The sequence below is a fragment of the Paralichthys olivaceus genome, chromosome 7 (genome assembly GCF_024713975.1).
Source record: "Paralichthys olivaceus isolate ysfri-2021 chromosome 7, ASM2471397v2, whole genome shotgun sequence".
NCBI lineage: Eukaryota > Metazoa > Chordata > Actinopteri > Pleuronectiformes > Paralichthyidae > Paralichthys > Paralichthys olivaceus.
Genome location: NC_091099.1, coordinates 22,732,259 through 22,749,647, shown reverse-complemented (window position 1 = coordinate 22,749,647; position 17,389 = coordinate 22,732,259). Strand labels below are relative to the sequence as shown.

The 17,389-nt window shown below is 40.0% G+C and overlaps 1 protein-coding gene and 1 long non-coding RNA gene across 5 annotated transcripts in view; one reads left to right on the top strand and one right to left on the bottom strand.

Annotated features, from left to right (window-relative positions):
• Positions 1-17,389, bottom strand: part of ptprz1a (protein tyrosine phosphatase receptor type Z1a) — a 73,457-nt gene that overhangs the window by 4,716 nt on the left and 51,352 nt on the right. For 3 of the 4 annotated variants that reach the window (XM_069528962.1, XM_069528964.1, XM_069528965.1), the window contains 14 exons: positions 14,341-14,479; positions 9,354-9,442; positions 8,862-8,947; positions 7,618-7,638; positions 6,950-7,046; positions 6,611-6,693; positions 5,039-5,173; positions 4,179-4,313; positions 3,312-3,475; positions 2,967-3,102; positions 2,589-2,735; positions 2,039-2,132; positions 1,858-1,931; positions 807-938 (listed from right to left, as the gene is read on the bottom strand). In XM_069528962.1, coding sequence (XP_069385063.1) covers positions 807-938; positions 1,858-1,931; positions 2,039-2,132; positions 2,589-2,735; positions 2,967-3,102; positions 3,312-3,475; positions 4,179-4,313; positions 5,039-5,173; positions 6,611-6,693; positions 6,950-7,046; positions 7,618-7,638; positions 8,862-8,947; positions 9,354-9,442; positions 14,341-14,479 — 1,532 coding nt within the window. The remainder of the gene's footprint in view (positions 1-806; positions 939-1,857; positions 1,932-2,038; positions 2,133-2,588; positions 2,736-2,966; positions 3,103-3,311; positions 3,476-4,178; positions 4,314-5,038; positions 5,174-6,610; positions 6,694-6,949; positions 7,047-7,617; positions 7,639-8,861; positions 8,948-9,353; positions 9,443-14,340; positions 14,480-17,389) is intronic. The other variant, XM_069528963.1, reaches the window with a different exon arrangement.
• On the top strand, positions 4,453-5,748 carry LOC138410902 (uncharacterized). Its single transcript, XR_011243544.1, has 2 exons — positions 4,453-5,295; positions 5,369-5,748. It is a non-coding gene; the product is annotated as an uncharacterized lncRNA (long non-coding RNA).

The window sequence follows — 17,389 nt, the reverse complement described above, 5'->3', positions numbered from 1 at the left end:
TCATCAACTGACCAAGACAAGTTTATTCTTGCACATTGGAAGTGTGATGATGTGCAGGGGCAGGTAAATGCTAGTTAAACTGGATTTAACTGGCATTGTCACTGCTGGAGAGTAAACGTGTCTGAGAATGAGGCTACGATTTTTAGTGTGTAGTGATAAAGCACGCTACAATATTAATTTGTCAATTCCTAGAAAAACACATAATCAGTTTCTCTATTATCTGAGTGATCACTTCCGATGAGGCTGAGTATTCAAGCTGTGAATCTTCTTCCAGTTAATGAGGGTTTTTTTCTTCTCTCCACTGTCGCCAGGTGCTGCTCATTATTGGAACTGTTGGGTTTCTCTATCATTTTTAAGCTCTTGAGCTTCTATGCAAAGTGCCTTGAGATAATCTATATTATGATTTGGCCCAATACAAATAAAATAAAATTGAACTGAATTTGGGCTTCAGTACAAGTGAATGGGAGATGCATCAAATATTTGTGCATTGGAAATTAAGTTGGATCCTGCCATAAACAATCCCACAGCATCAGATATGAAAGTGTAAAAGAGAGTGGGATGAGAGAATGAGACTCAATCCGATGTTTGCAGCTTTCCGTTCATGCCATGTCTGCAGAGTGGGATGAACAGAACAATTTTTCATAATAGTTAGACTGTAGCTTTCTAGACACTGATCAGACCTGGTTCTTTAATCCGTCCTGAGTGCTTCGCTTACAGGTTGACAGCTGTAAATCAAGGTGTGAAGGACACATTGAAAACATATGGGATCTGATCAGTCAGACCACATTGGGAGCTGAACCACTCACCCCAATTGTTGACGCCCCTTGCAGTGACACAATAACCTGGGCATTATGGTCCCATATCATCCTCCAGAAGTCTTTTATGGTCCCAGGTAGAGGATTCTGGGTAATGATGAACTCGCTGCTCTGCATGTAACCCTGTAAGAAAACCATGGCTTAGTATGATTCATTTAATCCTCACATGCTAATTCCACAAATGCCCGTATTTCTCTATGTGGAGAGCATATCTCTCGAACCGTTCATCTTATCGTCCTCACACTTGGCATGCGTGTCTGAGAAGCTGCAGTGTGGAATTTGGTGCGATTTGCACGTGATGCCTTCAGCATTAACAAAATTTGACCAGCGCTCTATAGCAGTCAGTGGGGGTGGGGCAGTGTAACTTTGTCTTCAAAGTAAAATCTAATTTAGTTTTGTTGCTGTAATGCTTTTTATCCAGCTGAATTGCATAGCTTTTATTTTGAGAGTTTGTGAACTTGGGTCTTAACATTGAGTCGATTGCAGACCTCTGAACACTCCTCTAAAAAAACACACGATGTATGAAAACACAACTGCAGTATATTCAGTCATTCAAACTTAGTAATAAAGTAATTAGGCAAATTAAAAAAACATTGACTATTCATTGCAGATAAACCAGGTATGATGAACACAAACTTCACTCTGTACTAAACACTGTTTATAAAAAGCTCTGCACTTAACATCCAGCACACAAATAATAAAAAGTGACTTATGTGAAGAAATATTTATCTCCAGAGTATTAATACAATTACCCCTTCAAACAGGCAGGGATAAAAAAGGCACTGCACCATAATCTTGTTGATTATATATTGTACATTATTATACATTTGATCATTTATCTCACCAGTTCCTGATAGAGTCATACTGTAAAAATAAATCAGGATGATAAAATAATTATCTCTCAAATGTAATGAAGAAGAAGTGTGACACATCATAAAATGGAAGAACTAAAGTATAGTACTTTAGTGAATTTACTTAGTTAGGTTTCATCACTCATCTGTTTTTTAATCTCTTTCATTTGAAGAGAGTGATCATTTCTTACTGCGATGTACGATGCATTTATGTAGTCCGATGTTTCCCCTGCTGACGTAGACAGACGCACCCTTGATCTCTCAGCTGGAAAGACAGAGGAAAGATTGAGTTCAAGTCTCAAAAGCAGCAGAGACAAATGAAAACAAGGACAGGCTGAGCGACGTCCGAGCTGACGAACATTTCGGACTCACCAGGTATCACAGAGCAGTTTCTGTTCTTGCAGCGGTTGCATTCCTGCAGAGCTGTAGAATAGTCACACTGCTTCACCTCAGAGGGACAAACCAGCTGTGGAAACACAAAACATCAGTTAGAGAATCAGCACTGAATCATACATGCATGGATTATATATCCATGCACAACAATCCTTCAACTTTAGACATTTCACATTTGTAACATGTTTCATGCATGAAAGTTTTTTTTTAAACAATAACAAAAAAATGAATATGAAAACTCAAAGATTTTAATTCAAAACTAATTTTAGATCATTTTTAAAAGAACACTGATGAAGCTACTACTACTACGACGACACAACCCCTTTCATGGAGGTGATGTTTATCTTGGTTTGTCGGTTTGTATGTTTGCTAAAAAAAAATTCTGCAGGATTACAGAAAACCCTGCTGCAGAGTAGAGCATGGGTCCAAAATAATCTTTGGGGTTTATCAGATGGTGGATACAGGATTTCTTTTTTCAATTTCTTGTCATTTCTCAGAGAACGAGTGAAGTGTTTGATGAACTGCTCACCTTGAACTGTTTGTCCAGGCGAGTCTTCCCAGCAGCCCCTGGGGTCAGCAGCCCGTCCATGTACCTGTGCAGGTGAGCTGCCACAACCTCTGTCTCCTCGGACAAGATGGCTTCCACCAAGGCATCATGGATAAAAACATACTGTTCCTGCGGAGAGAGTACAGGCAGTGCTGTAGTTAGACTCTGCACTTACATCTGAGATAAATAATGACTGAGTTCGAAATGACTTGTGGGCTGATGACAGGAGAGTCAACATTCTCAGGAAGATTAGTTTTTTTTATAATCGAGACTTCTATTTGGAATGTGGTGGCAAGTCAGGTAGGCTGCAGCATGGCTAAAAAGAGACGACTGTGTGCAGACAGGAGATCGACCTCTGACCTCTGTCTGGACCAGGTAGTTCCTCTGTGTGCGGATGTGTTTGAGGAAGCCTGTGATGTTGATGCTGCCTTCGTCTCTCATCTGCTTCAACATGCTGTCCAGGACAATGTAGGTTCCTGTTCGGCCCACACCCGCACTGCACCAAGAAGAGAAGGAGAAAATCAAAAGGAACTGAGATTTTATGTAAAGTCATGTGTTCTCAGCTGTAGCTGCTAATGTAAGACTATATTGTAATTGTGGTCCATGAGGAACAGCACGTTATGTTTCTGTATGTTGACATACACGCAAATTAAAACAACACTTAACTTTTTGATAAATGAAACTTGTGTTTTCATCAGAACTCACCTGCAGTGCACCAGCAGCGGCCCCATGTCCTCTGTCCTGGCTCTGGACGACTTGCGGACGAAGCTAAGCAGCGGCAGGGCGAACTCTGGGACACCCATGTCGGGCCACTGGGTGTAATGGTACTGCGTCACTGTCCGTTCACTATTCCGACCTCTCTGGGAGCCCTGCAGGTGACCCGAACCAAACAGGGCGTCATTAACAGAGATTTCAACAACAAAAAAAGACAGTAACGGGAAAAATAGCTTTGATATTGAAACAAGTCCATAGTGTGTGTATTATTGTGTAATATTGTGTAAGAAGAACAGATGCAGTGTCTAAAAATGTCGGGGAAACAGCTGCTGCTTTCATCTTTTTAACCAAAGCGTCTGGGAGGTTGTGCTGCTGTTGAGATTGCTGTTACTAAGCAACTAAAACCACAATTAAGTTTTAAGCTTTACTGACTCAACTAACTTAACTAAGAAAAGAGTCAAATCAAAGATAAATGGATTCCAGTGTCGTAAAACCCCCTCTGTAGCTTCTCTGCTCCATCTGTCAGCGGAAAAGGAAAAACTCACTGTGTCTGAGCGCAAGCTGGAAAAATGACTTTTACAAACAGACAACAGGGAACAGAGCTTCTGCTAAATTATATTTCTGTTTTCTGTTTATTATTTTTAAATAATGAATTATTTCTGCTCTGTTTCATGTAGTTTGTTGAGCAAGATACATCATTTGTTTGCTTGAATACTTCTTAGTACCTCTAAGATAGAAAAAAAACACTTTCTGATATTAACCTAGCCATAGAATTACTTGTGTCCCTTATTCATTTTCTTTAGCACAATCAAACAGTTAATCAGACACTCTGTGATCTAAGTGCTGGGTTTCTTGGACCTTCTTGGAGTTGGTGTTCCTGACGGTGAAGGTTCTCTGGGTGTAGTAGGCGAGGACTCTGCTGCTCTTCACCGTCACCAGGAAGCTGCCGTACTCTTCCTGCACCTCCATTGGCCAGTACTGATCACACTTCCTCTGAGGAGACAGTCAACACATCACACACATGTCTGAGGAAAGGATAAAATGAGGACTTTATATACACTTTTTTTCTTCAGTGTGAAAAAACAGAAATATTACGCGTATCTGTTTATTTTTATGTATCTGACAGCTACTGTTGCTGGGTAATTGAGTTTACTTTCCACACATAGTATCGCACAACAGAAGTTGTTAATGTAAACAATAAAATAATAGAAACATATTGCATGTAACTGTCATGATATATTATAAATTCATCAAAATACAATGCAGTACGATGGCAGCACAGTTAACAGGCATCATGAAGATTAAATTAGTCGGATGTTTTATTAAATGGCGTTCATTTGACCTATGGGTGTACCTACTAAATCAGCATATATACTGTATCTCTGCATTTTCCTTCAAAACCCCTTTTTCTTTGACAAAAGTTAACAAACTTGTATACAAATGTAAAATCAGTCTGTTTTCATTTTCAGATCAAGGAGAAAGATTCCAATATTCTTTCTTACCCAGTGTTATCACAATTAATACCACTGATAGTAACATTTTATTAACAAAATGATTAAATCTGTACTGATTATTCTCTACTTTGAACAGTTAACAGTATTCAGAATGTATATCGCTGAGGTGAAAAAATTACGATGTTGAGTGAAATATTTGTCCAGGACTATTTCACCTCACAAACTCAAAAGTCATTTCAGGCTGCATGATTCAAGTTGACTCACTCGTCCTTTCTCCACCAGGTTTGTGATCATGACGATGACGCCAACTTTTTGCTCCCAAATCATTCTCCAGAAGTCTTCGGTGCTCAACTTCAGAGGACCCTGAGCGGCGATGTACGACCTGGTCTTTTTAAAACCCTGAGGAAACATATGCATGCATGTGCGCATACACACACACATACACACACACACACACACACACACAACTTCAACAAATGTGTAAAACCTGCGTGAATCTGAAGAGGAAAGAATCATTACAGGTTAGTACATTTCAGTGTTAAACATTTAACACAACTGTGAGCAGAGGCTGATGAGAATGTCATCGTTTTGCAGGTTATTTGCTGATAGAAACAAAAAGTATTGGACAAATTTGTTCTAAATTTGACCCGATGATGGAGCTTGAGGATAAGTCAGGAGACTTTGGACTGGATGCACCAAATGTCATGGCAATCCTCTCAACAGAGAAAAAGTCAGTCACCAGGAGTCATCCTCTGGAAACCATGAATGACTGTACGTATATAATTTCAAATCAACCAATAAACAGTGATCATGTGTCTGTAAGCTTGTATTTGGGTCGTTCTGTCATTTAGTGGTTAAAATAATTGAATGCAGCTTTTCATTTTCATTGTTAAGCTACTGGACATGGTGCCTGTACAAAGCAACTGCTCAAGCTTCTGTTGAAACAACTTATTAAATGAAAACATTCACAGTAATTCAAATTTACAGAAATTCATTTTTCCGTTTCAGTTGCTCCAGTTTGACAGTATGTCAAATGTAAATCTTAAAAATGATTCTGTTATGGGAGCAGTGTTCTACTCAGAGCTCTAGGACCTTTTAGAAATACAGTCCAAATGTCAGTCTGACGCCTCTTACTCATTAACATTTTGGATGTGAAATAGGAGGTTATTGGCTGGAACGCACTGGAGGACATATGTAAATTTGAAAGTAACATAACACAGAAAAATTCATCAAGGTTGAAAACATTTTTGACTCAAAAGTTGAGTGCAGGCTGAAATCCAACGAGTTGGTTTAGTTAAGGCCAGCACAGGAAAGAAAGTTCACTAGTTCTCAGCAGAGACATTCAATCACTCCCTTTAATAGTTTGCTAACCTTCACATGACTGACAGTGTGAAGTTGCCTTCATACTGTGAGAATCAGACAAAAGTGTGAGCTGGAGTGATCCTCAATGTGCTTATACCAACTTTAGAACATGTACATCAGCTCTCCAGAGAGGCCGTGACTGCCGCAGGGTTTTTTTGTGTCACCTCTGCCTTTCACAAAACAACAAGACACTGGAAATGAGATTTTAATGGTGTGGTGACCAACATAATGGAGAGCTACACAGGTCCTTGTGCAACAGTGAGCCTCATGAATAGGTTTAGAAATAGGCAGATTTGGCTTTTGCGAGACAAGAGGGAGAACATGCAGTGGCTCTGTGAAGAGAAGTTTTGACGGTGTGTTAAACACAGTAAAGTACTCAGAAACGAGCCTCCCTGTGGAGGTGAAGACCTCGGTTTGTAGGGAGATTAAAAAAGAAACTGACATGCAGTGACAATACAACACAAAGTTCCTCACATCCACGTAGTTTGCGTTGATGTAATCTCTCGTCCTTCCGTCTTTATCAGCCTGCGACGAGAGCCGCACCCGGCTGTGGTCATCTGAGGGTTACAGAGTAGAAACACAAAGGACTGTCATCAGTTCAATGTGGAGGACCATCCATCCATCCATCTCTCTTTCTATCCATCTCTCTATCCTATGAATGCTTCTTACTTTGAAATATATATATATATATATATATATATATATATATATATTCTATTTCTATCTCTCTATCTATCTATCCATCCATCCATCAGTGTATGTGATGTTCTGATCTGAATCCTTCAGTGAAGTCTCATCATATCTGACACTCACAGGCCAGGATGTTGCTGTATCTGTTCTTGTTCTTGTTGTCAGGATGGTTGGAGCTGTCAGTGTTCATTCCCATGTCCACTGTGCACACCTGCACCTCCTGAAAACACACACAGTCAAAGTAAAGCCTTACCTTTAGAATGTCGGTCATACATAATGTCGAAGTTGAGTGTGTTCTATTTGGAATAACTAGATACTCAGTTTCTTCTTTTCTCCCTCCACATTCATACAGAAATATTAGCCCTGCCACTGTTTATTGTTATTTCTCTGACAGCTAGTGTTGCTGGGTAGAGTTCATGTTTCACAAGTTTTAAAATAGTATCACGCAACATTTGTTGTTTGTATAGATACAAAATATAATAGAAAATGATTGCATGTAACTGTCATTGAACCATAAACTTTCTCTGACAGTTTCAGTACAAACTTAACTGAAGCATTACAAAGCATTACCAACTCCAAAAGGTTTACTTTGGTGTACCTACTAAAGTGGCATTTACACTGTATGTCTGCGTTTTCCTTCAACTGAAGACAAACAGCAGTTGTGCTTTGTACATCCACATTTTTCACATTTCCAAAAGCACTTTGCATTTCCAGACGAGACAAACACACAGCTATGTGATGCGGAGCAGCATCCGTCAGTGATTAAAGACGTCAGGAGGAGAGCGTCTTACCTCATAGCTCTCCTTCAGTATCTAATGATGAGGGTGAGGAAGCAGCAGGCAGCCAGGATGTTTCCGTGACAACACAGTCAACCAAAGAGGTACAAAAATACAAATTACAAGACAAGACAAAAAAAAACACAAAAAACACATTTGTCTCACAGCACAGCTCTTGCTACTGCCAACACAGAGGGAAAATAAACCCAAACAAAAAGAGACAGAACATGGGCTGATGGACTCAGATGTTACACAGTTGATGAGCAATTTCTCTATTAATGTATAATTCAATCTTTTTTTCACACACATAATAATTAAAATTGTGGACAGAATTATGTTATATTTATTTTATTTATAGCATTTCCAATTGATTGAATTTAATAAAGAGATGGGGGGAGAGAGGAGAGATGGGAGATGGGAGTTCCTTTAGCCATTCTGTACTATCAGGACTAAAGGAAGAAAGGCAGAGCATCTCTGCCGACGCACCTACACATCTGTTGAATCCTGCGCCAGTAGTAACGCCAGCTAGGTTCTGCTGCAGCAGTGCCCAGATGCTGAACTTCAACATCTGGAGACGTTTGCTCAACCTCAACATCTGGAGTCTCCTGCTGAACCTCAACATCTGGTCACTTTTGCACAACCTCAACATCTGGTGTCTCAAGGCCACTCATTCCCAGAGCTGCAGAACCTTGCAAAGAGAATCTTGTGCTTTCCTGCAATGAGCGCTACAAGCATGCGCTTATTCAGTGCAGCGTGGCACATCATCGAGGCAGAGCCATCTTAATCCAGCTGCAATGCATCCACTATTTTTGGAAAATATATATAGGTTGACTTCAGACTTGACGTAGCTTCTCTACTTTGTGTTGATTTTTCCTGTATTGGCAGTTTCACAACAAAACAAATAGGAGCTTAGATCCATGAGGTGAATGAGCTCATGATGTCTTTGAGGTCTGAAGCCTCTTAACCAGCTCCACAGACAAAAAGACAACTGACTCACTGCTCACATGAACACATGATGGCTCCCCACAAGATGCTGATCCAGGGCTGCAACTCATTATTATTACAATCACCCTAATTATTATTGATAGATATTCATGTCATGTTGCAGCCCTGCATCGACCCAGTAAAACAGTTCACAGGTTAACGAGCAGCATGCAGACAATCACAAACACACACAGACACAGTCCACAGTCAGACTGTAAGGAAATATACAATTGTTGAACTTTTATGCAAATGTACCAACACTTCTGTCTTAATACCTCAAATTCTTGTTGGAAGCCCTGGGTGTTGTGAAGTTCAGCGACGTGTTTGACAAAATCACTGACTGGAAACGCAGTCTGCTCATCTGGAATATAAAACAGATCATTTTTGAAAAGTAAAGACATTTTTGAAATATTTTAGAAAAATTATGGCTCTTCTGTCATTAAGGAATTTTGACACAGAGGAATTTTTTGGACATCAGGAATACTTTGACACTGTTGGAAACTTGGAAATGAGAAATACTTTAAGATAGGACATAAAAAATTAAATATATTTTAGGAAAAGGAAAATATCTTGAGTAGATGATGACATTTTTGAAAGTTAAATACAGTGAATGTGGACATTTTTTGACAAATGAGGAAAAGGAGATTTTATTTGGTCCTTACATATCAGAGCGCTGTTTTTGTGGACTTACATTCATGGTTAAGATTACATGTTCTGAGTTTAGGGAGAGAGAGTAGAGCGCTCACAAGACCATAAACGTATGTTACCAGATGTTAATACAGCTGTGGATGCTGCAGCGATGACTCTGGGTGATGAGCTCTCATCGACGTAGAAGTGAGCTGTCTGAAAACAGGTCCTGTAGACAAAATACACATTGATTAAAAAAAACAATTTAAATACTTTAATCACAGAGAACATACGCGTTATCTTCATAGATGAAATGGTCAAATCAGGGAAAATGATTGAAATAAAGAGAAATGGCTGAAACCCTAAACAGAAACAGAGAATTCAAAGAGTTGTAATGGGCAGAAATAGAAAGGGGGAATAAAAACAGACCAAAGCCACGACGCTGCACTAATTCTGACAAGATGAAGATGCCTTTGTTTTCATGGGACTCTGCGTTAGCCCAGATTTTTGGAGAACACGGAGTAATCGTCCCAAAAACACAGGGTGAAAGATGCTGCGTTAATCCTTAACACGTTTTTAAATGGATGAGACGGCCTCTAATGAACTTGTGTTGTCTCGGCCAGAAATGGGCATCAGGGATTATCACCAGCAAACATGAAGGCAAACACACACACACACACACACACACACACAAACGCACACACACACACACACACACACACACACACACACACACACACACACACACACACACACACACTCAGCTCTTTGTTTATCAGCTGAATGTTGGATTAGTTGCTCGAATCCTGAACAAGTTAACTTCCGATGAATATACTTGTATTCAACCTGTTACCAGACAAAGCCCGAAAATATTATTCAGCCTCCATTACAGACATAACCCAGGTATCATATGAAAGGAAACTCTTCAAGGATGACAACCAAAGAGCGATACTGAACCAAAGCACACAGTAGAAGAGAGGTTTTTAGTCTTAGACTTAAAATGGAAAAAGTGAAAACAACTGTAGAAGGACATTTTGGGAGGAAAACCCTTTGGAGCTAAAGCCACAAGGCTGAACCAATATGTCAATCACTGATTTCTGCTTCAGTTTGTGGCTTTTAGAAAAAAAAAGAAACTCAAACTCATTTAAGATCTGAGTTTATTTTAATTTTAATATTTGTTTTAGACAAACTTTTCAAATTGATTTTATTCATAATAATCCTAAATGTATATCTCTGTCTGGGGTAATGGCACAACTTAATTGACTTATTCTAGAAGCTAAAGGACTGTAGATAAAAGAGTATGCGTCTTCACTTTTTCCAACTGTACACATATGAATCCAAAAAGTATTGCATGTGAGAACTGCCATCTTGTATGGGTGACGTTATTTGGAGTTAGAGTCTGTGCAGTAGTGGTTGTAAGGTGGAGCTGCAGAGGAGACATGGGTTTATTTTTCCTATAGTGCAGCCAGCTTCACTATTGGGGAGCATCTCTGGCGTCAGCACTGCTTCAGAGCAGGCTTTATCTGATGTGAGACCTTCATTTCTTTGTCAAAAGAAGGAATTCTGCTGCTGTTCATTGGCTGACTTAGTATATTTGACTTGTTTGTCTACTGAGACTGAAACTCCTTAATCTGATTATACTGATGTCAGATGTACACCAAGCTCTTTAACCCAGAAAAAGAAAACATCTGAACAAGCTGCTGCTCATGAACAAACGCACTCACACAGTCAATAGTTTCAGAAACCAAACAGTGTCACACAGGATTCTTTGAATGAAATGTTTCTGCAGGTGCAAAGAAGTCAAACTAATCTGCTGTGCCATTTTAATTTTCTCTGAAAAACTATGTTGCTATTAAATCTCTTGTGAAGACAAACGAACATCTCTGATATTATTGACGCTTTGGGTTGTACTTTGATTGATCTTTTTACTCATTTCCCTGAGAAGCACTTGATCCTCATATGGATGGATTATAAGAACATGTGTCACTGGGCACAGACGTGGAAAACACCCCCGACCCCTCTTATGCATGCAGTAGATCTACCAGACTAACTGACTCAAAGTGACAAATGAAGTGGTAGAAATCTGTTTTGGTCATTTTATCTTTCTCCTGAGCCTTGTTGATATCTTGTCTATATGAGAGTACTGTTACCTCTGCAGGAAGGTTATGTTTTCACCCCTGTCTGTCTGTTTGTGAGCAAGATTACACGAAAACAACTCAACAGATTTCCACGAAACTTGGTGGAAGGATGTGGAAGAACCCTTTAAATTTGAGTGTGAATCCAGATCAGGGTGCAGGTTGGTTGAATATGTTCTATACAATGTTTGAAAAAAACGCTCATGTTATAGGGTTTTCAGTGCGGGGCAGAAGTCAGGTCTAATTTTAAATAGAAATAACCGATGTAAACACGCTGACTGACTGGGTATTGATCAATCAATCTCACTGTCTGATTCATCGGTTAAATCCGCAGGTGTAGGTGAAGGTGGCGAGGAATAGCAGTCATGACTTTCCATGTTGAGCTGCTTTGAACTCTACAGGGGTGTGACACGTTCAGTGTTATTGGTTACTGTAAAAATCAATCGTGACCATGACACGTCCATATTGCTTCATCAAACAGTGCGCTGACATCTGTTTCACAGGGTCTTCACAGGTTGGAAAAACATCCACATGTCCTGGACATAAAGCGGCTATATTAATACACTGGATTTGATCAGATGCCTGTTGATGATGTTGCAAATTTGCCGTGCATTTCTCAGTTTGTAAACTTGTAAACTCAACCGAAATCCTCTCAAACTGCTTGACCTCAAATGCACAGCAGCAGTCTAAATGAGCACCGTGTTGTCACGAGGGAAAGAAAAAGGACACGACACCAGCAGGATTAGTGCAGTTTGGCCTCCTGCCGGCCGCCCTACAAGACGCTGACACGATTTCTTCTGTCTGACATAATCAAGCGAATGTCCTTTTCTATCCCCAAACCCTCGCCGGACGCTCTCAGCTGAGTGGACACTTGAAGCGCTGCAGCCCAGGGTACATCCTTCACCGAGGTTTAATCCCCCTGCTCTTCAGATTATTACCAGCTTAGCAATGCTCAATCTTGGAGATACAACAACAAGGAGGGTGCAAAACAAGAACAATATGTTGAACTGCCCGCACAGCAGATGAGAAGTGGACAGTCTGTGAAAAAATACGACTAAAAGTGTTTACACTGCGTTTGACAAGCGTGTCCTTGATTGGATTTCTCAAGTTAGTTATTTCAAGGTCTTATTGAGCAGCAAGGTTTCTTCCTGCCACATAGCAGGAGAATGTAGTAAAAAAATAAAAATCTGGATTTATGTATAGACTCCAAAATGGGGTAAATAAAATGACTTATATAAATTCCAAAGAAACTTGTGTTTGCTCAAAATCAAGTATTTCATACATCTCAATAAAAAAGGGAAAAAACAGCATTTCTCAAGGTCAAAGAGAGGAACTAAAAACTCTCCACTGTCAGAATGTGGAACGGCAGCAGCTGAAAGGCTCTGTTCAGTCCGCCAGCACACACATCCACAACACAGGAAGTATTGTTTGTGAAAGGGATGTTGGTAATCACACACACACACACACACACACACACACACACACACACACACAAACACACACACACACAGCGCAATGTAAAATCAAGACAGAGCTCGTTTTCTAGAAGATTAAGCTCCCCAGACAAACATGACTGTCACCACTTCACTCCCCTCCCCACATTATATGAGATTTGAAGGGGCTGGGTTCAGTTGGAGGTGTGTGTGTGTGTGTGTGTGTGTGTGTGTGTGTGTGTGTGTGTGTGTGTGTGTGTGTGTGTGTATGTGTGTGTGTGTGTGTAGTGTGTGTGTGTGTGTGTGTGTGTGTGTGTTTGTGTGGTGTGTGTGCAGGACTCTTCATGTGATGAATTGGAGGAGTCAAATAAGGAGGTGGTGGGTAGTTTTTCTTGTGATGATATTGAATAGATTTCTATAAACAAATGAAAGAGGTGTTCTGAGAAGGATGGTGTTAGATATATACTGTGCGTAACAATAGATTTACTTGAAAATGCAGAAATAAAGGTTTTTGAAGATCAACAAGAATGTCTCAGTGGGGGCTGAGATACTAGAGCCCCACTTGATGTTTGTCAAACAAAATCATTCATTTAGCAGCTGTTTCTTCCATTGTCTGGTTGATCTGGTAAATTCACCTAATGCTACACAAGATGCATTTGTTTCAGTCAGAAGTTTTTTAGTTTGCTTTGGTTCTCGAGCAGAGTGATTCAAAATGTACTGTTCCATCATCTAACGATTTTACATTAGCCTATACTTTTAAACACGTTATTTTTTGCGTGAACTGGAACACATCTGGAACCATCAAGTGTTTTTCAGACACCGGTCTACAGCCTTTCCAATAAATAATTACACCCTCAGCAAGAAGAGGTATCTGATGCTGCAGCACAGCAAAGTGGACAAATTGACCACAATACAAATGTTCAGGGAAAAGTAAAAGATTACAGATGGAGGTGTGACAGACCGACTGAGGGCCACCATCAGGGCTGAGACAAACTAAAAAACAAACAACTCTCGTCCTGTGTGAAATGTTTTGTTGACATGTCATAGGGCTGCAGCTATCAGTTATTTTAGTCATTGAGTATTCTATAAATCAATCAAATAATTCAGATAAAAATGACTTAGCAATAGGAAATGAACAAGAGAGAAGAAGTCATGTCTCTTAAAATAAATGTGTGTGTGTGTGTGTGTGTGTGTGTGTGTGTGTGTGTGTGTGTGTATTTGAATCAAGGATTTTTAATTCGAGCAGCTTGAGTAGGCCCTGGACTCATCCACTGTTCACCGTGGCACATAAGACATTAACAGTTTGAGGAAAACTGATCCCAGACTGCCTCCCTCTGAACCTGTACCTGACCCAGATTGAGCCAGTGTGAAAGAGCTAATCAATTCCACCGTGTAATGATGCGGGATCATAAAGTTGCTCAATGTCAGTAAATAAAACTGTTAGCAAACATTTTCAATATGTCTGCGCTGTGTTTGTCTGCCTGTTGTGGACTTCTCCTGCCCTCTACTGGCCGCAACCATCAACTGACAGGAGCTTTAAGTGCACCGGCAGCACTGACCTCCAGTATATGAGGATGCTGATGAGGACAACGAGGCCGATGATGGTGAGGGTGGAGATAACCGCCAGAGGGACCACGGCCTTCCTCTCCCTTTCCCGGATTGAACCGACCCTTGACTCGTGGCTGCTGTTGCTAGCGTCTGGAGAGAGAGAGAGGAAAGAGAGTAAAGCTACAGAAGAGTGAGAGAAGAAACCTGGGCCGTCGTCTGCTCTGTACTGTATTCTTCAGAAGAAAAGCTGCTCTGGCTGCAGGAATTTAGTTCATTCCCCTTTAACCTGCAGAGTCTAGTCTCTGACATTTTGTTTCTGATCAAACCCTTCAGCCATGTTAGTAGATGAACTAAAGTCCACTATCACCGACCCCTGCCTCTGATCCAAATATGTTCATTTGAGCTCATTTTTGGATCTTCGTTAAAGGTTCAGTGTGAATTTAGTGATATCTAGTGGTGAAGTTGCATGTTGCAGCTGAATACCCCTCACCTCACCCTCAACAAAACTCAAAAGGTGTTAAGTTTCTCCAGTTTGGGCTACTGTAAAAAACATGGCTGCCTCCGTAGAGAGGAAACATTAAGTATTTAAATATAAAGGGCCCATTCTAGGGTAAAGAAAACAGCAATTCGTGTGATTTCTCTCCTTTAATATAGATCTTTAATAATTTATTTTAATTTATTTTTGTAACTCTTACTGTATTTAAAGGTTATTATAAAGCACCTTGTGACTGTGGTTTTGAGCTATGCTCTGAAATAGTGTTTCAATTTGTCACACAAGTATTGTATTTTTTTAATTTTAAATCAAAACAGATTCTTTAGGCACGACATTTTAATCTGGGTGAAAGACTAAGCAAGTTTCTAATATAAGTTCTGATTTAAATTAGTTTAACAAGAGTGTAAGTGCTTCTGATGAATATGTATGTATCTATGTACAACAGGAGAATATTCTGAAACATTCACAGATTTGTTGAAACATGTCTCATAGGTATTAGGGGTTTTCTTCAATATGTCCACACATTTCTTCTGTCCTATTCACATGTCCAAATTTAGTGGTGGTCCCTGCCCTGCCTGATGCAGAAGCAAAATGTACAAGTAGAATAAGTGACTCAAACACTGAGCTCATTCCTGCCTCCAGAGCAGCCTGGCCTCCCTGAACTGTTTGCAGATAGAAAAATGCAACACTCTCAGAACTCTGATATACACTTCAGAGAGAAACATGAACTGTAGTAACAGCCCAGCATCAGACACAATGTAGCACCAGTCACTTTCAGTTATCTACAGCAAAAACACAATGCTCATCACATTCAAACCACTCGACAGATGCACAAAGGCTCATCATGAAAATTCATGTTGCAAACTGCAGCCGCACACAAACAGAGCTGGGCTTCAGTCAATCAAGCAGCACAATTGTAACCTTGAATAATGGGGAATGAAAACCTGATGGCTGAACCTGACCACACTGAATCCTCCCTTTATCATGTGATAACCAATAAGAGAAACACTAGTGTGCATTATCCTTGACTGGGAGGCTGTTTGTCAGAACTTACCTCTTCTGCACAAAGTGAATCAGTTCAGCCGTGAATGGCTGGGTCTGCCCTGTTGACCAGTTCATAAAGAGCCTGTTGTGTGCTTTCTACACTGTGCACACTCAGAGCACAACACATTCATTCAATCGTTCATCCAGCAGTGTGTCAGCCTCTAGAATACCCTGCACATATGTGGGATGATAATAAGCGAAGAGAAGAAAAGGCTCAGACAGAGAATGGAAAAGGTTATTGGTTTAGGTGAAGACACTGAAGAGACTTTGTGACTATCAGGGATAATCTGGAGAGCATTAAGGACACAAAACTATCTATCTGAGTTCCCTATGGAAAAGATTTCAAATTTAAGAAACGCTGTCATGATTGATGATATGGAAATACACTGGGAAGAGTAAGATTGTATTTTAAACTAATGAATTTGTTTAAACCCAAAATAATACCATCTGCTTTTTGACTGATGTCATCGGTTTCAGTTAATTTGTGAGAGAAACTAGATTATTTTAGGATTTTAATAAAACTTGCAATCTTTTCATGATTTCTTTCCTCTTTTTCTTTTTATGACATAGTTTTCTCTGATATTATTTCATTATGTTTGCAACCGTGACTTACGCTGCATTGACTATGAAGAGCACTATGTGTAAATCTGGTTTTATCGTTGTCACCCTGACAAAGACCAGTGCTGTGTCCGATATAACTCACTAATCACTATTTAGTCCACTATATAGTGAGTTCGCCATTTTGCAGTGCTGTCTGAATGTTTGGTGAATTTTGTATATCTTATATGGTGAAATCATTGTTTCCCAGTATGCATCGTAAAAGGTACTACTGATGGTCACCAGCCAAGCAATTTATACCATCATGCATTGCGGTCACAGTGTTGACAGGAAAAGAATAGCAGAGAGAAGAGAGGAGAGGAGAGGGCAGCAGGAAGAAACCAACCTGCAGACCTTGCTATGTACTTTTCGACCGAAAGCACTGATACTTAAATGTAATATAAACATGAAAATCCACTGCCGACATTGCTGATGTTGTCGTACGTCATAATCCTTTGACAATAAAGACACAATTAGCTACGCAGAGAAAATACGCCAAGTTGTGTCGGAAAGTGTATTTCTTTTGCCAATGAGCTCGCTACATCGTCCTCTACATAGAAGCCCTTATATAGTGAGTAGGGGGTAGTGAATGAGTGGGTGATTTTGGACACAGCCCCACTGAGTATTTTATAGATACATCTGACTAAATAAAGCCTTTTAATACATGTTCACTCCTTGCTCTGCCTCGGAGTGCTTGAAGAATGTTTTCTTTTCAACACTGTTATCTGTTTTTTTTTTTGTTTTTATCAAGAGCACTTCAAGGCTTCCTGCAGTAATTGCAAGTGTGACACAGCGAGAACCAGGCCTCTTCTTTTGTCTTCAATTCAATGTTATTTATCGAGGCCCAAAACACAAACCACGAGCCTGCATCAAAGGTCTTTACCAACTGCACAGTGCACGACACTTTTGAAGCTTACGCCTTTGTT